The sequence below is a fragment of the Peromyscus eremicus genome, chromosome 4 (assembly GCF_949786415.1).
Source record: "Peromyscus eremicus chromosome 4, PerEre_H2_v1, whole genome shotgun sequence".
Lineage (NCBI taxonomy): Eukaryota > Metazoa > Chordata > Mammalia > Rodentia > Cricetidae > Peromyscus > Peromyscus eremicus.
Genome location: NC_081419.1, coordinates 79018496 through 79036891, shown reverse-complemented (window position 1 = coordinate 79036891; position 18396 = coordinate 79018496). Strand labels below are relative to the sequence as shown.

Genomic DNA, 18396 nt, shown 5'->3' with positions numbered 1-18396 from the left:
AGCTTACAGAAGAAAGACACAAGCTTTGGAGTCATACAAGCTTGGGTTCATACCCTGACTGCTACTTCCTCGATGTACTTACTGTCTCAGGCAGGCCGCTAACCTTTCCAACATGTGTAACACGTAATAGGCAAAGATTCTTAACTCATGACCTGCCTTGGAGGAGAAGTAGGTGAGGTTGGTCAAGCCCCACTGTAAGTAGGGCATGGTGGCCCTTCTTGGTTATGCAGGGTAGGTGGTCCTGTAGTTACTGAGTCAGCAGGGAGTCTGGGCTCTCAGCGTCCCCTCTGCCTTCTGCATCCTCAGTGCTCCAGGGTGTGGACAACTCGCTGGTGGGCCTGCACAACCAGAGCTTTGCCCGGGTCATGGAGCAGCGTCTAGCCCAGCTGTTCATGATGTCCCAGCAACAGAGCCGGCGGTTTAAACGGGCCACCACCTTGGGAAGCTATACTGTGCAGGTAAGTGTGTGCACTGGGGTTTTCTAATGACTGGGGGGTGGCGGGGGGAATGTGTTTTCTGAGACTAAACAACTACATGGGCCGCATCCATGCTGTCAACTGACTTAAGCCATTTGATCGACATTCCTCTGAAGTTTTCAAGGCTGACGGTCAGTCTTCCTTCCTCGGCAGTAAGTAGATAACTGGGAAAGGAGTCTGTATGCGTTTAGGTATTCATGAAGCAAAAAGTTCCCAAGTTACCTCTCACCCTCCTCTCAATATCTCTCAAAGAAACTATCAGCACAAGCCTCTCTGGATTAGTTTTAAGGGACATGGGTAGTCAAGACAGCAGCTGTCCCTGTGGGGGCTATCTACACCTCCCTCCACACCTTATCCAGTTCCTCCTAGAGTGGAATGTCCTTAGCATATTTGAACCAACCCATGCAGCATAAATGTGATGAACTTCATCCATTACCACTGAGACTCCATCTCTAACATGCTATGCTAATTGACCTAGCTCACATTACAGATGCCCTCCTAGTAGTGTGGCCTTCTGCTGGCCCATGAACTCCTGATTGACAGCTGACCAAGTGTGCATAGATGCACGGTATCATGTTGTCTATGTGGAAATTGCAGACATTAGCACAATGTGTCTGCAGATCACATCGCCATGACTTCTTGAAAGTCATCCACCTTCCCCCCCAGCATGAGTTGCATCACAGCCTTGGTAGACACTTCACGTCTCCTTATGCACAGTCGTGAATTGTGCTCATTGTCCTATTGGGTGTCAATTTGGTTCTGAAAGTTTGCTCCATGGCAGCCATCCCTAGGTAAAAAGGTGGTTCATTTCACAAGACAGGATTGTGATTTCCCCTCTGTAGGTCTGTTGCATGTAAGTCCTACAATCCATGCTTCTCCTAATGACAGAAAGCAAGTCACTGATGACCACACAGCTGTGAAGTGGTTTGCATCAGTCCATGGGAGAGAAAGGACATCTTACAAGCCCAGTGCTACTTGTGACCCTAACACTTCTGCACGTCTCCGAGACTGCAGAGAGATGGCATGTCAGAGGGAAGCAAGTGGCATTTCTTTCTCTCTGCAAATCTCAAGATATATATAGATGCTATAGATTGCTTCTGACCTCATACGTGGGTAAATCTTGGTAAGAAGTGCTGTCAAGCTGGAAATGAGTGAGGTTAATAGATATTTGAATTATCACTCACCTCTGCCAGGTTGTTCAAACACTGCCCGCCTCCTCTCCCACTAGGGCAAGGAGTGACATGTCTAAGCCGCCTCCCCAAATCCACACAATGGCGCTTCCATTATCTTTCCACCCAGGGGCCTTTCTTCTGGGTTGAGACATTTATAAATGATGACGTCTCTTCATAAATATGGAGATTTAGATGGCTAGAATTTAAAGTTATTTCTGTAGTTGATGTGTCTGGGAAGATGGCTCAGCCAGGGGATTGCTTACTGCAGGGCATGAAGACCTGAGTTGGGATCCCCAGAGCACACATCCAAAGCAGATCTTGGCAGCAGACACCTTCAACGCCAGGACAGGAAGGGCAGAGACAGGAAGATCCTGGGGCTCACTAGCCAGCTAGTCAAGCCAAATCAGTGAGCTCCAGGTTCAGTGAAAGACACTCTCAAAAACCAAGGTGATGAAGGAAGATACCTAAAGGTGACCTCTGACCTCCACACAGGCAAACAGGCAAGAGCAACATACATACACACACACACACACACACACACACACACACACACACACACACATACACACAGAGCATTGATTTTTAAAATTATATTCCCTTTCTTGCTATCCAAGTTGAGCATGGTTCTGAACTTTGTATTAACTTAGTCCTGTGTTTTCTGTATAGATTTTAACCCCCATGTGTAGATCCTTAAAAATATGCCATGTTGTTTTTTCTGTTTTAAATTTTATATCCTGTAATTTGTAATCCACATTCATATGAACTGGTGTAGTTCATTTCATTATATTATATTCAATGTATTCTATATTCTATTATTGTGCTCGCTAAATGAGTTATGACTTCCCATAACTCATTTGTTCAGTTTAGAACTATTGACTTTTGGATTTTTCAGGGGTTTTGATGTTGTTAATGAACTTACTATAAACATTTTTGTAATTTTTTTTATGTTCTATGAAACCCAATATCTGTAATGTATACCCTGAAAATACTATAATGTTTATCATTTAATTGCTAATTCTAAGAGCCAAAAGTTAAAATCCTAAACGTTCAATGTTTACCATGCCTGCAAACATACAACAGGACACCATATCCATATCATAGGATTGTCAGAATCAAATCATATGATTATCAATTTGTAATTCCAAAAGTTAAAAGTCACACTCTAAATGTCTAACAATAAAGGGCTTGCTAGGCAGTCTTGTGAGGCAGATATTTGAGTGCCCTGTGGAGAGAAATGTTTCTGCTTTTGAAACATATTGGGTCATTTAAAAATGCAAGTAGAAATGCTGGGCTGCAGACCTCTGAGATGGCTCAGCAAGTAAAGGCACCTGCTATCAAGCCTGAGTCCCTGAGTTTCAATTCCCGGGACCCACATAGTAGGAGAGAACCCATTCCTACAACTTGTTCTCTGACCACACATGCATCATGTCACATGGGTGTGCGTGCATGCACACATACATGTAAAAAAATGTGAGGTGTGATTTTTGTTAGCAAGTTTGATGATTTTATAAGATAATAAAGAAAAGGTTTGTGTAGAGAATACAAAGATTAGGAACTAGAGCTCCAGGATGATAACAGTTCTTTGGTGTCAAAGGAAGGGCTACACATTATTTTAATTTCTTTGTTGCTTGATGCTTTCCCATCTGAATGTAAATTTTGTAGTTTTAAAAAAAAAGGCGCCGGGTGGTGGTGGCGCACGCCTTTAATCCCAGCACTCGGGAGGCAGAAGCAGGCGGATCTCTGTGAGTTCGAGGCCAGCCTGGTCTCCAAAGCGAGTTCCAGGAAAGGCGCAAAGCTACACAGAGAAACCCTGTCTCAAAAACAACAACAACAAAAAAAAGCAACCCTCTACGTAGCTGATTTAGGAAAAGAAGTTTGAGTTTCCGAGTACTGCTTCTATCAGAGGTATCCTCAATTATAGGCAGACAGACCTTTTTTACCCTTTCAGACAACTGAAGATTTTTTTTTAAATTAAGCACCTTGTTTGGGATAGCCTAGCGTGCCCTGAATTATCATGGAGGCCTATTTTCAAATGAGGCCAGAGCTCAGTGGAGACTGAGAAACGGTTCTTCCCTGTTTTCATGCCCAGCTTCAAACTGCTTTCCAGATGTTTCCAGCCCCACTTTCTCCCCCGAGTCTCTCATTCAGGGATAACAAGCCCACATCCTGAGACTCTGGCTCTAGGGAGGATCCCAGGGCCGGTGTGTCTAGCCTGTGCCTGTGGGTCCACTAGGGCACAGCAGGCCTCAGTGACGGATGAGGTGAGCCTTCTGACGGTCCAGAGGCCTGCAGGGCCTGTCCGAGATGCTCTGGCCACACCCTGCTCCTCTTGTTTTGAAAGATGGTGAAGATGCAGCGCGTTCCAGGACCAAAGGACCCAGCAGAGCTGACGTACTACACACTGTACAACGGGAAGCCGCTGCTGGGAACTGCGGCCGCCAAGATCCTGAGCACCATCGACTCCCAGAGGATGGCCTTGACCCTGCATCACGTGGTCCTTCTACAAGCTGACCGTAAGGACTCTGTTCATTCAGTGCTTTGATGGCATTAATCATTTTCTGTGCATCCTGGTGGTCCTCCAAACCCTTCTCACTGGTCTTACAGCCGAACAAAGTTTGGTTCTGGGAGGTTTGAAAATCAATCAGCGGCTGGGCGGGGGTGGTCGGGCGGTGGTGGCGCACATCTTTGATCCCAGCACTCGGGAGGCAGAGCCAGGCAGATCTCTGTGAGTTTGAGGCCAGCCTGGTCTACAGAGTGAGATCCAGGACAGGCACCAAAACTACACGGAGAAAACCTATCTCAAAAAACCAAAAAAAAAAAAAAAAAAAAAAAAAAAAAAAAAAAAAAAAAAAAAAAAAAAGAAAAGAAAAGAAAAGAAAAGGAAGAAAGAAAGAAAGAAAGAAAGAAAGAAAGAAAGAAAGAAAAAAGAAAGAAAACCAATCAGCTATGTTTTCTGTTAAAGCAATAGGCTTTAGGTAAGTGATATGGTTTGCAATATCTATATGATGGTAGGTGATAATGTCCCTTTGTCCCCAGGTGCTACCTCCTCTTCCTCCTCAAATCCAGTATAATCTAGCTCCAGAAAATAACTGCATCTGAGATCATGTTTATGTGCTGGGGGAATTAAAGATAATTTGATTCGGTGAACATTCAGTTCTTTTTGAACTATGCTTAGTACTGGAGGACATGAGAAGGACTGGTTTCTGGCTCTGAGGGACAGAGTTGTTGATGCAGGAGGCTGGCAGTGGGACACTGGCACCTCAGAGGGAGGGTTTGCTTTGAGGGGTCCTCTGGAACCAGACGACAGAAGAAGCGTATTAAAACCCATCCACTCTCCATGGCAGCTACCGTGCCACTTCCTAGGCTCCGTTTACTTACCTCTCATTCGAACAGGGCTCTGTTTATTCAGCTCCAAACTACAGGGGGGAACAGGCTCCCCAAAAGTAGACTGACCTGCTTACCCATCACAGAACCAGCACTTAGCCAAGACACCCGTCTGGATAGTTCCAACTTCAGACCTGTTCTCAGTTGTTTCTTACTTGAAGAGCTCATTAAAGGGGAGGAAAGAGTGCGTGTTCCAGAAAAACACCAGGAGTGAAAATGCAGGGGAGATGTACCAGGTGTGCCTAGAACACAAGTAGTGTAAGTGGCCTGGGGAAAAACAAACAAACAAACAAACAGGTGGAGGGTTCGATGGAGGGCGTGGAAGGTCAGTGCCCATGTCTTTCTTGATGATGTCCACTCTCCCCAAAGAGCATCATTTGGTCCACAGCTGGCTCATGACTTTCCTCTCCTCCTTGTGCTCTTGCCTTCACTGGGGATGACTGTGTGGCAGACCTGTCATGCTGGGCTGTACCTCCTCACAGACACACCTGTGCTGAGGAGTGATGACATCTGTTCTCTGCAGCCTTGTTTTTCACATGACACTTTCAACTGTGAGTCTCTCCCTTTTCTCTTTCCCCTTTCTCTCTTCGGGGCCTCTGTTCTTGTCAGTTTCTGGTCACGACTTCCTGTGTTTGGTTGTTTTTTTCTGTGTAGGTTCCCCAAAGTTCTGTCCTCGGTGTATATGTCTCTTGCCCCCACCCCTCCTGAAGAACAAATCACGGGTAAAGGAGAGAGGCGGCAATGCTAGGCATGGAGCACCGGATGCATTCAGGAGGTTTTGAGCAACAGAGCTGACGCGGTTAAACAATAGATTTTTCTGGCAGGAAAAGAAGGAGGAGATCAGAGGGAATCAGGGGAGACTTGTGGGTATTGGCTTTAGCTCTGCATTTGTTGAGACGCAGAAGGTATGGATTTCATGGCTGGGATGGGAATCAGGGAGTCGGAAGTTTGTCGGGTCCCTCCCGACTATCGAACATTCTTGAATGGAGAAGCAGGGATTAAGAAGTAATAGATATGAAAGATAGAGATGTAAAACAAAAAGGCAGAGACACAGAATAGCATCGGGAGGGCTCTGAGTCAATACTACAGTCACCCCGAGTTTATTTCTCAGGGCCTTTTTATACCCAAAGCAAAGGGGGGGGTGTAAAAGACCTCCCCCTTCAGTGACATCATGGTTCAAAATACAAACAAGTGTAAACACCTCCTTCAGTCTCAAGACATCTGGTAACCACGCCTTTGGCAAAACATCCTGTTATTCAACTTTGGAGGGCAAAACAAACTTGAACTCTCTGACTTTGAGTCAAGATGGAATAAGACCATGCTATGGAGTCTCTGTGGGCCCCCACAGAAGTTATACGTTAAGTTTGAAGTGTCTGCTAGAGGACCACATGGAAGTCAAGAGAAGGAAGGTTGGGAACATCAACATACAGAGCTAAGGGAGCAGGTGGCAATGAATGGGAGAGCAACTGAGCAGGAGTGAAGACCATGAGACTTCCGTGAAGTCCATGTGTGGAAGAGCAAGAGCCAACAGAGGATCCTGAGGAAGGGCAAGGGGCTGGCAGGAGATCCAGGGGACAGTGGGGCCTAGAAAGCAAGTGGAGAGACTGGAGAGATGGCTCAGGTTAAGAGCACTTACCGCTCTTGCAGAGGACGCAAGTTCAGTTCCCAGCACCCTACACTGAGAAACTCACAACTGCCTGGAACTTCAGCTCCAGAAGGGAAAGCACAGGCAACTCTCGTGGAAAGGGTGGATGGTTATGCTTGTTTAGATCCCAAGAGGCAGTGCGATCAGACAGAGGTTGACAGAGATGGAGATTGTTGGTGACCCATCTGGTAGTGGCTCTGGAAAGGTTGGTAAGAAGAGGATCATGATGGCACAATCGTGACAAAAAGGGAGGATGAGTAGAGCAGTCGTGTGGGGCACACTGAGACATTGGGTGAGTGGTTGTCTGTGGGGATGCTGTCAAAGAGGGAGTGAGACTTGTCTGAGGCAGAATCCTCAAGTAAGCAAGGAGATCGGGCCTAGTGGACATGTGGAGAGATCCTGCATGGACCTTCCTATTATAGAAAGACAGAGAACAGTACTAGGGTGCATTTGGTCACTGAAGCCCTGGGATGCATGGTTCTGTTCTCTTGGGACATCATGAAGTTGACAGCTGAGCTTAAGGCTAGAGATAGAAATAAGACGACCAACTGGTTAGCCCAGCACAACAGGCTGCCAAGGCATCCCCATCCTTGTTTCCCCTGCTGTGTCCAGATAATTCCTTCTCCTCTTCTGAAACCCCAGGTCCAGTGCAGGGGAGAAGGCTCAGTGGGTAAGAAAATGGGAGTCTGAGTTCAAACCCCCAACATTCACATAAAAAGCCATGTGTGGCTGTGTGCACCAATAACCCCAGCTTTGTTGAGGGTAGAAACAGGAGGATTATTGGGGCTTGCTGGCCCCCAGCATAGCTCTAGGTTTAGTAAGAGACCCTACCTCAAGGCAATAAGGCAAAGTGTAACGGTGAAGGATACCTAACATCCTCCTTTGGCCTCCATGCATATGTGGGCAGGAACACTCATCTAAGTCTACACCATACACACATATCCTAGATCGTCCTGCCGCCCTCTCTAGATGCCCCCAGGACACCATTCACTGGACACTCTTCGCAACCTGGCTCACTGGCCCTTCCTCTCCATCATTTCTCGGTCCCAGCTGTATGCTCCTTTTAGTCTCTTTGTTCTGGGACTCGCTTTCCTGCTCCAGATCTGTGGTACAAGGGAAGGGATGAAAAGAACTGTCCTCGGTGACTGTCAGAGGTGAACTCACACCAAGGGAACGATGGGCTATGGCCAAGAGGACTTTGAGACAATGGTTGGCGGGGACAATGGAAGGCACTAAGAGGCGGAGAAAGAAGAGGAGTTCACATCAGGTTAGATGTGCAGAGCCTTCTGGAAACCAGGCTAGGTGCTGAGGAAGGACAAGGAGATCGGACGAAGGATGCAACTCCCCTGCCCACTCCCCGAGCCACCTCACTCTGACCCCTCACCTTCACTTCCTTGTCTCCAGTTCACCGGCTCCTTCAGATCTCTTCAGTAACCCCCACATCAAAGCCGTTCTCCATTCCTCTGTTCTCGTCTGCTTCAGCTGCAGCAGTCGCTTGCTTCCCCATCCTCACGGTGATGTGTACAGTTCTGTGTCTTCCATGCTGCCATTAGAATAATCACTGTAATCAAATTTGGGTTCTGCTCTTACATAAACTCCATAAAAAATGGTTGTCATCTCTCCATCATCTATAGAATAAAGTGCACATTCCTGGAAATGGCGCTCCACAGTAGCTCCTGCTCAGCACCCACTCAGGCCTCTTTGTAGCCTGGCCTCCTGGTATCCTGGTTTGCTTTCTGTGATGAAACACTATAACCAAGAGTAACTCGGAGAGGAAAAGATTGATTTCATTTTTCACGCCCATGTCATAGTCCTCCATTGAGGGAAGTCAGGGCAGCTGAAGCAGAAATCCTGGAGGAACCCCACTTACTGGCTTGCTCTCCGTGGCTTGCTTAGTTTTCTTCCTTATACCACCCAGGGCCATCTGCCCAGAGGTGGCACCACCCACATTTAACTGGGCCCTCCCACATCAATCATTAGTGAAGAAAATAGCCCACAGACATTCCTGCAGGCCAATCTGACGGGGACAATTTTTTCTCAATTGAGGTTCCTTATTCCCAGATGACCATAGTTTGTATTGTTTGTTAAAATACTAACCCACTGACCAGGCTGTTCTTCTTGCCACACAGTCTTCTTTCCCCTTCTATAGCACGAATTCTAATTGGTCTTAATAATAAAAACCCAGAGTCAGATATCGGGACAAATGCTGAAAGATCAGAGAAGCAAAGGAGCAGCCACTAGAGAGACTTCTAACCTCTACTGAATCCTCAGACCAAAAAGGGCAAGCGCTGTCTCCACCCTGACTTATCACTTCCTCTCTGCCCAGCCACATCGCTTCCTGTTTCCTTCCCCAAGTACTGAGATTAAAGGTGTGTGCCTCCCAAGTACTGGGATCAAAGGCATGAGATCCCAAGTGCTGGGATTAAAGGTGTGTGCCACCACTGCCTGGCCTCTAGTGGTTAGCTCTGCACTCTGATCTCCAGGTAAGCTTTACTTGTTAGTGCACAGACAAAATATCTCCACACCTTTCCTGTCTAACGATTCAGCCTTGAGAGTGTACTCACTACTCACTGTCCTTGTCCTGAGTGGGCAGGTTAAATAAGCCAAATAAATACTATGCTAGATGGTGGGAAATGCCATGGAGAAAACGTAGGCAGGAAAGGTTGTTGATACTGAAGAGATGAAGTTGTGATTAGAGCTGCTGGGAGCCACGAAGAGGATCAGTGAATAGCCAGAAATGGGAGGTGGGAGGGAACAGAAAGATTCCCGAAGCCATCTAGGACCAGGGTCCAGACAGAGGAGCATGTGAGGCTGAGCGAGGAGGTTCACAAGAAGGAAGAGCGGGAGTGGTTAGGTCTAAGGCACAGGAGAGGGCCCTGAGTGGAGGAGAAGCCATGGGAGTGTTTGGGCAGGGAAGCAACACAGACTGAACACTCACTACTCGGTGGAGCCCTGGGTGGAGTCACCCCTGCATCTACTCACCCAGCTACAGACTCCAAAATTTGAGAGAAGCAGCTTGAAACAGAGCTAGATCCTTCTTTTAGCGTCTGTCCAGGGGAGACCCACTTTGTCCATGTTTACACTGTTTGCATCCTCCTGGCAAATGCTTATGGAAGTGTGAGCTCCAGCACACATAGAGATGTAGCTCACACTTCCACGCCTGTGTGATAGCTCAGAACAGACCCGTTTCAGAGTGGTTTTAGGGAGATGACCTTTCACATCACCTTGGCCCTCGGTTTCCTCACCTGTGAACCAGGATGAGAACAGTATGCAGGCAAAGGCTGTGCCATTGTGTCTGATGCTGAGGAGGCACTCGGAGATTTTTTCCCCTCTCTGTCCTCTACCGAACCTCTTGCAATTTAAATGACCACTCAGGCCTTTTCACCCTGACCATGGCCTCATACTTTCAGATCACATGCCAATGAATACATTGGATTTGGATGACTCCAATTGACCTAGCTTTAATATCATTTTGACCGCTAAAGGAATTTATTAATGTGCATAAGATAAATCTGTTCTCTTCCCCATTTAAATAGAGGTGAAGGAATTTTACATACTGCACCAAAAAGAAAGTCATTCACCTAAACAATAAAACCAAATCAAATTAGAGTCCATAACTATTCCGTGCTCACTAATTATATACATATGTATGCATTTGCTATGTATGTATATATTGAAAAATATGTATGCATTTAGAATATATTCTCATATACCACACGTGTGTCTCCATCAGGTGATGAGTTGGAGATCCTGATCTGCGTCAGGATAAAATAGCCTAACCTGAAGAAGGCATTAGTGATAGTTTCCACAGAAGCTCTGAGCTTTAGAAAATGTTAATGGCACAGAACTCACGTATAAATACAAGCTACTAAGAGCAGTGGTAATTAAATGCAATGTCAACAGAGGCACATTATCTAATGAGCTGTTTTCAGGAGTTAATAACGTGATTAATCACTGATTGATACAAACCGTGGAAAGAGAAATTCTTCTATACTAATAGGATTCGGAGCCCAAGGGCAGCCAGATAACAGACAGGACTTGGCTAACAAGGGACCAGCTGAAGTCGAGGTGGTTGGGGTAAGAGGAAGGCCATCTGGCTCCTCAGACAGATTGTCCCCATGTGGCGCTTACCGGCGGGGCTTTTGTATTGCAGGGTCTAAGTCCTCAGCTTCGAGGGCCAAGCAGCCTCTAGAGTTCAGCAGAGTTAGGAAGACTCATGCTAACCAAACATGTAAGAGACCAAAATATAAAGTAGACTGTAAGTAAACTAATTTAAAATATGGACTAGAATTACCATGGAGATTGGGATTTTTCTTTCTAGCTTGGTCTCATTGCAACAGGTATAATAGCATTTTATGTTCTCAAGCCTTGAGCTTCTGGTTAAGCACTCCTTACATGGAAGGCCCCGTGTTAGGTCCTGAGGATGCCCCTGTGAGTCACATGTAGCCACGCGCGCGCGTGCGCGCGCGCGCGCGCACACAGACACACACACACACACACACACACACACACACACACACACAGTGGAGGGGTGACAAGGTGAGCAAATGCCCATGCTGACATGTTTTAGAGCCTTGCTGCCGTGACCAGAGGCCTGGTACAGAGACATCACCCAGGAGCTTTTGGGAAGGTAGAGTCTGGAAGAACCTGGTGATGGATTCATGTGCAGGATGCTAGGTATGCAGAAAAGAGTCCACACTGATGGCGAGGTGATGGCTGGCCTAGCTGTGGAGCAGGAATGGAGATGAAAATGTCTCAGGGAGAACAGATCAAGGAGGGAAAAATCAAGAGCTGTGGTCTGGGGGCCAGTGTGATGAGCTAGTGTGTAACGGAGCTGGCTGCCAAGCCTGATCTGAGTTTGATTCCCAGGATCTACCTGCTGGAGGGAGAGAACCAGCTAACCAGAAGAAGTTGTCCTCTGTCTTCTGGTCTTAGCGACAGCAGTTAGCTAAGCCTAGTAGCCTGACAACCAGACCCAACCCCTGCATTCAGGGCACGGTCCCTACCAAGCCACGTCCTCCTTGGTCTCAGTTCCTCTCTAGATCATGCAGGCATCCCTTCCTTCCAATGACTCCTCCCACAGGCTTCTGTGTGGACTCCTGTTTTACTTCTGAAATTGACCCTTTTGACTTGACTGAAGTGTTCCCTAAAAATCCCTGTGTGTAATCCTGGGAGAGGCTCACTCACTTCACATTAAAGGCCTTTCCTCTTTCCCACATTTTCCTAACCCAACTTAACAGAACGTTGAAAGATTTAGGCAGTAAATAATGTGTACCCACCCTTCCAGGACCCACAGTTAGCGCTTTACTATTGTTTTTTTTTTATCATGTATTGGTTTATCTCTCCTCCGCCCCGACCCGTGTATTTCAAGTGAGTCACAAACATTTGCAGAGGTCAACCCTAAACATGGTGTGCGTATCACCAACCAGAATTTACCCTCTGCTTGTGACGCTGCAATAAAACGTACACACAGTGAGGATGTGCAGATCTTAAACGTGCCGTCTGAAGAGTTTCGACAAACGCTCACAGCTGTATGAACCAAGTCGTTATCATGGGGAGTGTGGCCAGCTCCCCATCATCCCTTTGGGGTTACGTTCCTGCCCCGCCCCCTGAAGGTATCTGCTGTTCTTGTAACTTATCCCCCTGCTGACAACAGCCTGGTCCTTGTGGTTAGTCCGAGGCATTTCTAAGCTCCTCAGACATGTTCCGTTCCGAGGGAGATCCATCTGCTCAGGTTACATTTTATTCACTGCTCACTCACAGGGCGATTTCACTGCTATAGTTGGAGTCATCTCTTGGTAGCTCTTGCCTCCTGACTCCAACATACATATCTTTTGTTTGTGTCTGTGTGTTGCTGGGAACTTGCCATGTCAGCTAGTCTGGCTAGCCAGTGGACTCTAGCCAGTGGACTCCCGAGGTTTGCTTGTTTCTGACCACCCCCCACCCCCCCATCCTCCCCTACCCCTCCTCAACCCGGCTCAGTGCAGGCACACATAACCGTGCCTAGATTTCTACGTGGGTGCTGGGGACTTGAACTTAGGTCCTCATGCTTTCAGGGAAAAGCTCTTACCCACTAAGCTATCTCTCCAGCCCCTCCAACATGCATTTCTAATCCTCATGTGTTTTTTCCTTTTTTTCTTTTGACTGTCACCAGTGAGGAGAATGGACACTAATTGGTGTTCCTCTTCGTGCTCTTGGGAACAGTGGAGGCTACTGTCACTGAGCATCTGTTAGGAGCCACACTAAAGCACCACAAAGTGATGCTCTCATTTTACAGTCCAGGAAACTGAGACTTAGAGAGCTTGAGCAACTTGCCCAAGGTCACACAGCTGCGGAGGCCGAGGCTTTTGATTTCCACCTCTCCCTGTCTTCCGATTTGGGGTTGGGGGTTCCATTTGGGTGGCTTTCCCCTACGGAGGACCCCTTGTCACGTGCTTCTCACTGGCTCTTTCCCACAGCCGTGGTGAAGAATCCACCCAACAACCTGTGGATCATCGCCGCAGTGCTGGCGCCCATCGCCGTGGTGACCGTCATCATCATCATCATCACTGCTGTGCTCTGTAGGAAGAACAAGAGTGACTTCAAGCCAGAAACCATGATAAACCTGCCTCAGAGAGCAAAGGTACGCGTGGCCACGGGGAGGGCCGGGAGTCTGCCCAGAGGTTCCACCTGCCTTTCTCCTGGGCTTCTGAGGTCCTCCGGTACCTTCAGAAACATATCACACACCCTCGTTCCGAAGGAGACCCTTTCTGTCATAATCAGTGTGTAACACATGCTTCTCTGCTGCCCGCTCTCTCCCACAAACACTTTCGAGTAGTTGACACACGGGGCGTCTCTCATCATCACCATATCCTCTCAGGGAATGGCCATTATTTTACAGACAGAGAAACTGAGGCACCGACAACTGGCAGCAAGAAAGACATGAAAAGACCTTAGATATCTTTAATAATTGGGCCCCACCTCCTTGTACAGCAGAAAGTAACTCCTTCCACTCCCTCCTGGTTACATGGACAGTTAGCAGCAGAACTGATGGTGAGACTAAGTAAGCCCGCCACGGTCTGAACATCCTAGCTTCCTGTGTGAGGGTTAGCTTGTGAAGATGACAGGGCCAAGAAGGTGGGGCTCCCGGGAGTAAGATTAGTGCCCTTTTGAAAGCTGCAGGGGATGCTGGCCTCCTCCATCAGATGCACACACAAGAAGTGGGCGGTGCCCAGCCCCGCAGTAAGCCCTCACCGAAGCCCAGCTGTACTGGCACCGTAACCTCAGCCTTCCAGTCTCAGAACTGTACCTGCCTTTTATAAGCCCCTTGACTAATGGTATTTGTTGTAGTGGCCCAGGCTGACCAAGACAAGGGCTCTTGGCTCCTACACGAAACCTCTTTGGGCACACAGACGCCTAGAAGTTTCCCTGTCCCACTAATGACTCTGCTCTGCAGCTGTCGTGATGGACCAGCTATCGGTTAGGCTGGCAACCACCAGATACCAATTCAGTAGCTCAAAGAGCGCCTGGCCTAGAGCCCTGTCCTTCCTCTGTCTCCTGGATGTCTCTCCCACAACCACCTCTGGTGACCGGGAGGGTGGTGGACTGAAGAGTGAAGGCATTCTGAAGCTAATTTTCCAGTCACGTAGCTGCCTTAGTGATAGTCCCTGTGGTAAATGTCCAATCTGTAACACCCGGTGTTTAAATAACGCCTTACACTCTGCTGCCTCTTCTAGGTCCGTCACCTCATTTGTTCTCCACAGCTGTCCTGGGAGGTAGGTCACAGTTAGGGCAGGTTTCATTATTCTCACTTAACTGCCAAGAAATCTGGGGGAGAGACATAGGGACTCGTCCAGTCATACCACAGACAACAGAGGGGTGACTAAGGCCTGCATCTGTGTGCATGGGTGTGTGCATGTGTGTGTGTGTGTGTGTGTGTGTGTGTGTGTGTGTTGTATGTACTTGTTTGTGCAGATGCACATGCAGGATGTGGATATGGACGGGGACCAGAAGTTTCTATCAGGTGAGATGTCTTCCTCTCTCACTTACCATCTTTATTTTTTCGCAGTCTCTAACTGAACCAGAAGCCCACTGAATGGGCCCAGGCTGGCTAGCCAGTGAGCTTCAGGCCCTGCCTGTCTCTGCTGTCCCCTACCAGCTCCAGGGTTACAGATATGTGCCACCACACCCAGCTTTTACATGGGCTCTGGAGATCCAAACTCATTCTTGTACAGCAGGCACTTTAACAACAGAGCCTTCTCCCCAGCCCTCTCAGAGCTCACTCTACATTATACACCCACCCACCCGCACTCTGAGACTTGGCGGGGTTTCTGCTCCCACCTCTGAACCTCTAAACTCCATCTGGCTGTGTAGACATGGGATAGCAAGTTACCACTCCTTCTGACTTCCTACACATTGCCATTTGTGTCAGCCATGGAGGGTGTCCTTGGAGGGTCACGCTGGGCTGTTGGCATGAGCACAGCTCACTTGAGTATAAGAAATCAAAGGTACTTTTATTCCACAGCAAGCAGATACATCTGTGGGGAAGCTGGAGCCTGATTAGATGGTCTCATCTCCTGAGGCACCAACTCTCAAAGAATGTTGTTCTGTGTCTGTTGACATAAGGCACCTGCTTCCCAGACACGGTGGGGTGTTGGGGAGAAGGGTACCCTGGGAATTGTCGAGCTGTGAAAAAACGAGACTGCTCCAAGACAGAATGTTTCATTTTCATCTAAGCTTGCTTACGACGTGAGTCTTTTTAGATATAACAAGTAATTATCAGAATCACAGCCGAGTCCAGGAATGCAAAACACGCCATACTGGAGTTGGAAAGGGAAGCTTTGAGTTAAACCAAAATCTTCATTCGTCTGCCGAGATGAGCAGCCTCCCTCCTGGCTCAGAAGCTCTCTGGAGCTAGAATGGATGAAACATCAGGGGCTCCTCCCGTGTGCCTTCCCCAGGCACTGTGCTTCTTGGAATCCTTACCTGGTGCTGAAAATCAAGCCGACCTATGTGCCATGAGCTGGCTGCGGGCCCCTGTGTGGGGTTCAGCGGGTTGTCTCTCCCACAGTGAGGGTGTGTGAGGCTCTTCAATTCCCAAAGCCCCTTTGTTGCAGGAAACCAGCAGAGTGGAACAGCCTAGCGCTGCAGTCCTGCTGGGGAGAGTCAGGGACACTGCAGTGCTTGAGAGGCTGGTGCATGGGAAGTGTGAGCAGAATTCAATGAATGCCAAAGGGGCAAGGCACAATAAGAAAATTAGCCATGGCCACCAATCGGTAGCCAGGGCAGACAGCCTCAGGGACATTGCTGCATCCTTAGAATGCACGCTGCAGAGCCAGAGGAGATCCTGGGGACCCGTCCTAAGACTCAGTAATATACTTCGCATGCTAAGCAAAGAAGGCCAGTGAGGACTGTACACCCTCTTCAGAGACAAGGCACGCAGACACACCCTGTTGCTATTGTCAGCGAGGTCTCTGCAGGGAGAGCTCTAAGAACATGGTATCGTGGCTTTCCTTACCTCCTTTCTTCCTGGTCACCCCCTCTTTATTCTTTGTCAATGAATTCGCAGCCAGCTCTCCCTTCATATAAAGAGAACATAGTGGGAACAGGCATCTTTAGGAGAAAATCGCTAGAGCCTACCCAGATGCAGGCTAGGCCTGGCTTGCAGTGGCTGGCACAAACCACTTGGGACAGGCCACTCTTCCCCTATGAACAGCCACTGTTTCGCTCTTTCCCACATACTACCTATATGATCTCAGCACAGTTGTATTACCTCCTTGTGCCTCAAGTGTCCCATCTGTCAAATGGGGATAGTAGCACTGTTTATAGGTAGGCAACTGTAAAGATTAAGTGAATTAAGGTATGCAAATTGCTTTATGCTCTGCTGGGTCTACGAAAAATGTCACATACAAATTGACTTGTATTGTTTCGTGTGCTTTTGTCTTAAAAAGTAATATAACTATCTGCCTTTAAAAATTGTTGGAGAGGCTGGGTGGTGGTGGCCCATGCCTTAAATCCCAGCAATCAGGAGGCAGAGGCAGGTGGATCTCTGTGAGTTTGAGGCCAGCCTGGTCTACAGTGAGAGATTCAGGAAAGGTCCAAAGCTACACAGAGAAACCCTGTCTTGAAAAAAAAATTGTTGGAGATTACTACTACTAGTACTACTACTACTACTACTACTAGTGATGATGGTGGTGGTTCTAGGGATTGAATCTAGTCCTTTGTGCATAGAAGGAGTGCTCTACCACTGAACTATATATCCCCAGTGTAGAAATTACTATTTTGATTTGGTAAACGTATGAAACTCACTAGAGGAATACTGTATTATTGAGATTGGAAGTTACCAGTGTGTGTCAGATGGGCAATTGATCGATGTTAGTTAGGCAACTTTCCGAAGGTTAAGCCCATTGTCCTGAGAGTCAGAAAACAAGGACCTGGGCTTCCGTTTTTATCACTTAGCTGTGTTCTCTTGGGCATTCACTGACGCTCTCTGAGCTTTTGTATTTTTTTTTCCTATAACATGAAGGCTAATGTTGACCTTGCTTTCATCTTTCAAAGAGAGAAATCAATGCTTTGTGTACCACACCAAACACTTGTGTAGATTATTTTAACGATTAACTTACTAACAACGACTACCTTGGAAGCTGTCATTTCTTAATGTCTCTGTTTTCACATACTCATAAATGACCCAGACTTCAGAGTTATCCAGTGGATAAAAAGTGTGAAGGATGAGGGGTCAACTAGAGAGCAGTAGGCATAGCATGAAGACGGAACCGAGCCACCTTGTCCCAACACTGGGTTCTTGGGAAGTCTTAGCTACTGGAGACTTCTCATCATTCACAGATGAGCCCATGTTGTTAGGCAGAAACCAGGCCACTCACAGCAAGCAATGCTCAGATAAGATGGTCGGCCCATCACATGTATTTTACTGTCTGTCTCTTCTCAAAGCTGTCACTGGGGACACTTCTCTAGAAGTATGACTTCAAACTTTCTTCCTCCTCACAGCCCGTTCAAGGCTTTGACTACGCCAAGCAGCATCTGGGCCAGCAAGGGGCGGATGAGGAGGTCATCCCCGTGACACAGGAAACAGTGGTCCTCCCCATACCTGTCAGAGATACTCCTCAAGAACGAGAAACAGCTCAGGATGGGAGCACCATCAAGACGGCTAAGTCCACTGAAACCAGAAAGAGGTAGGCATGGGCCAGCATCACCCTCTTGTCAGCAAGAGAAATAAATGACGGCAAGAGCTGTGGTCCTCAAGTGAGTTCCACTGCTTTCTTTAAACACCCCCCACCCCCCGGCTCCCATGCTCACTTTGAATATTGAAATGGAGAGTAAGAGAGAAGATAAGGATCATAATGCCTGCTCCACACAAGCCACGCTTGTGAGAACTCTTGGTTGATCAGCCACAACACTGGAGAGGTAGCCCTTCTATTTATGATAACAAATTTGGCTCTGACGTCACATTGTTAACACCTCTTAAAATAGGTGCCTTTGATTCATAATAGTTGTGTTTTACCAGCAGTGTCTCCTAAAGCTACTGCTTTCAGCCAGAATCACATGCTGAGTTTTTGCTATGAGCAAAACCTCTTTGAAACAATTGAGGATAGTTATTGTTTGTTTTTGCTCTTTTGGGGGCCCACCACCCCGCTCCCAAATAAATCGCACATGGAGGCTTATTCATAATTATAAATGCCCGGCCTTAGCTTGGCTTGTTTCTTGCCAGCTTTCCTTAACTTAA

The 18396-nt window shown here is 47.5% G+C and overlaps 1 protein-coding gene across 1 annotated transcript in view; it reads left to right on the top strand.

Annotated features, from left to right (window-relative positions):
• The window catches only part of Kiaa1549l (KIAA1549 like), a 110061-nt gene that overhangs the window by 25006 nt on the left and 66659 nt on the right, over positions 1–18396 (top strand). The window contains exons 8-11 of the mRNA XM_059258912.1: positions 307–458; positions 3990–4161; positions 13136–13299; positions 17661–17845. Of these exons, the coding sequence (XP_059114895.1) occupies positions 307–458; positions 3990–4161; positions 13136–13299; positions 17661–17845 (673 nt within the window). The remainder of the gene's footprint in view (positions 1–306; positions 459–3989; positions 4162–13135; positions 13300–17660; positions 17846–18396) is intronic.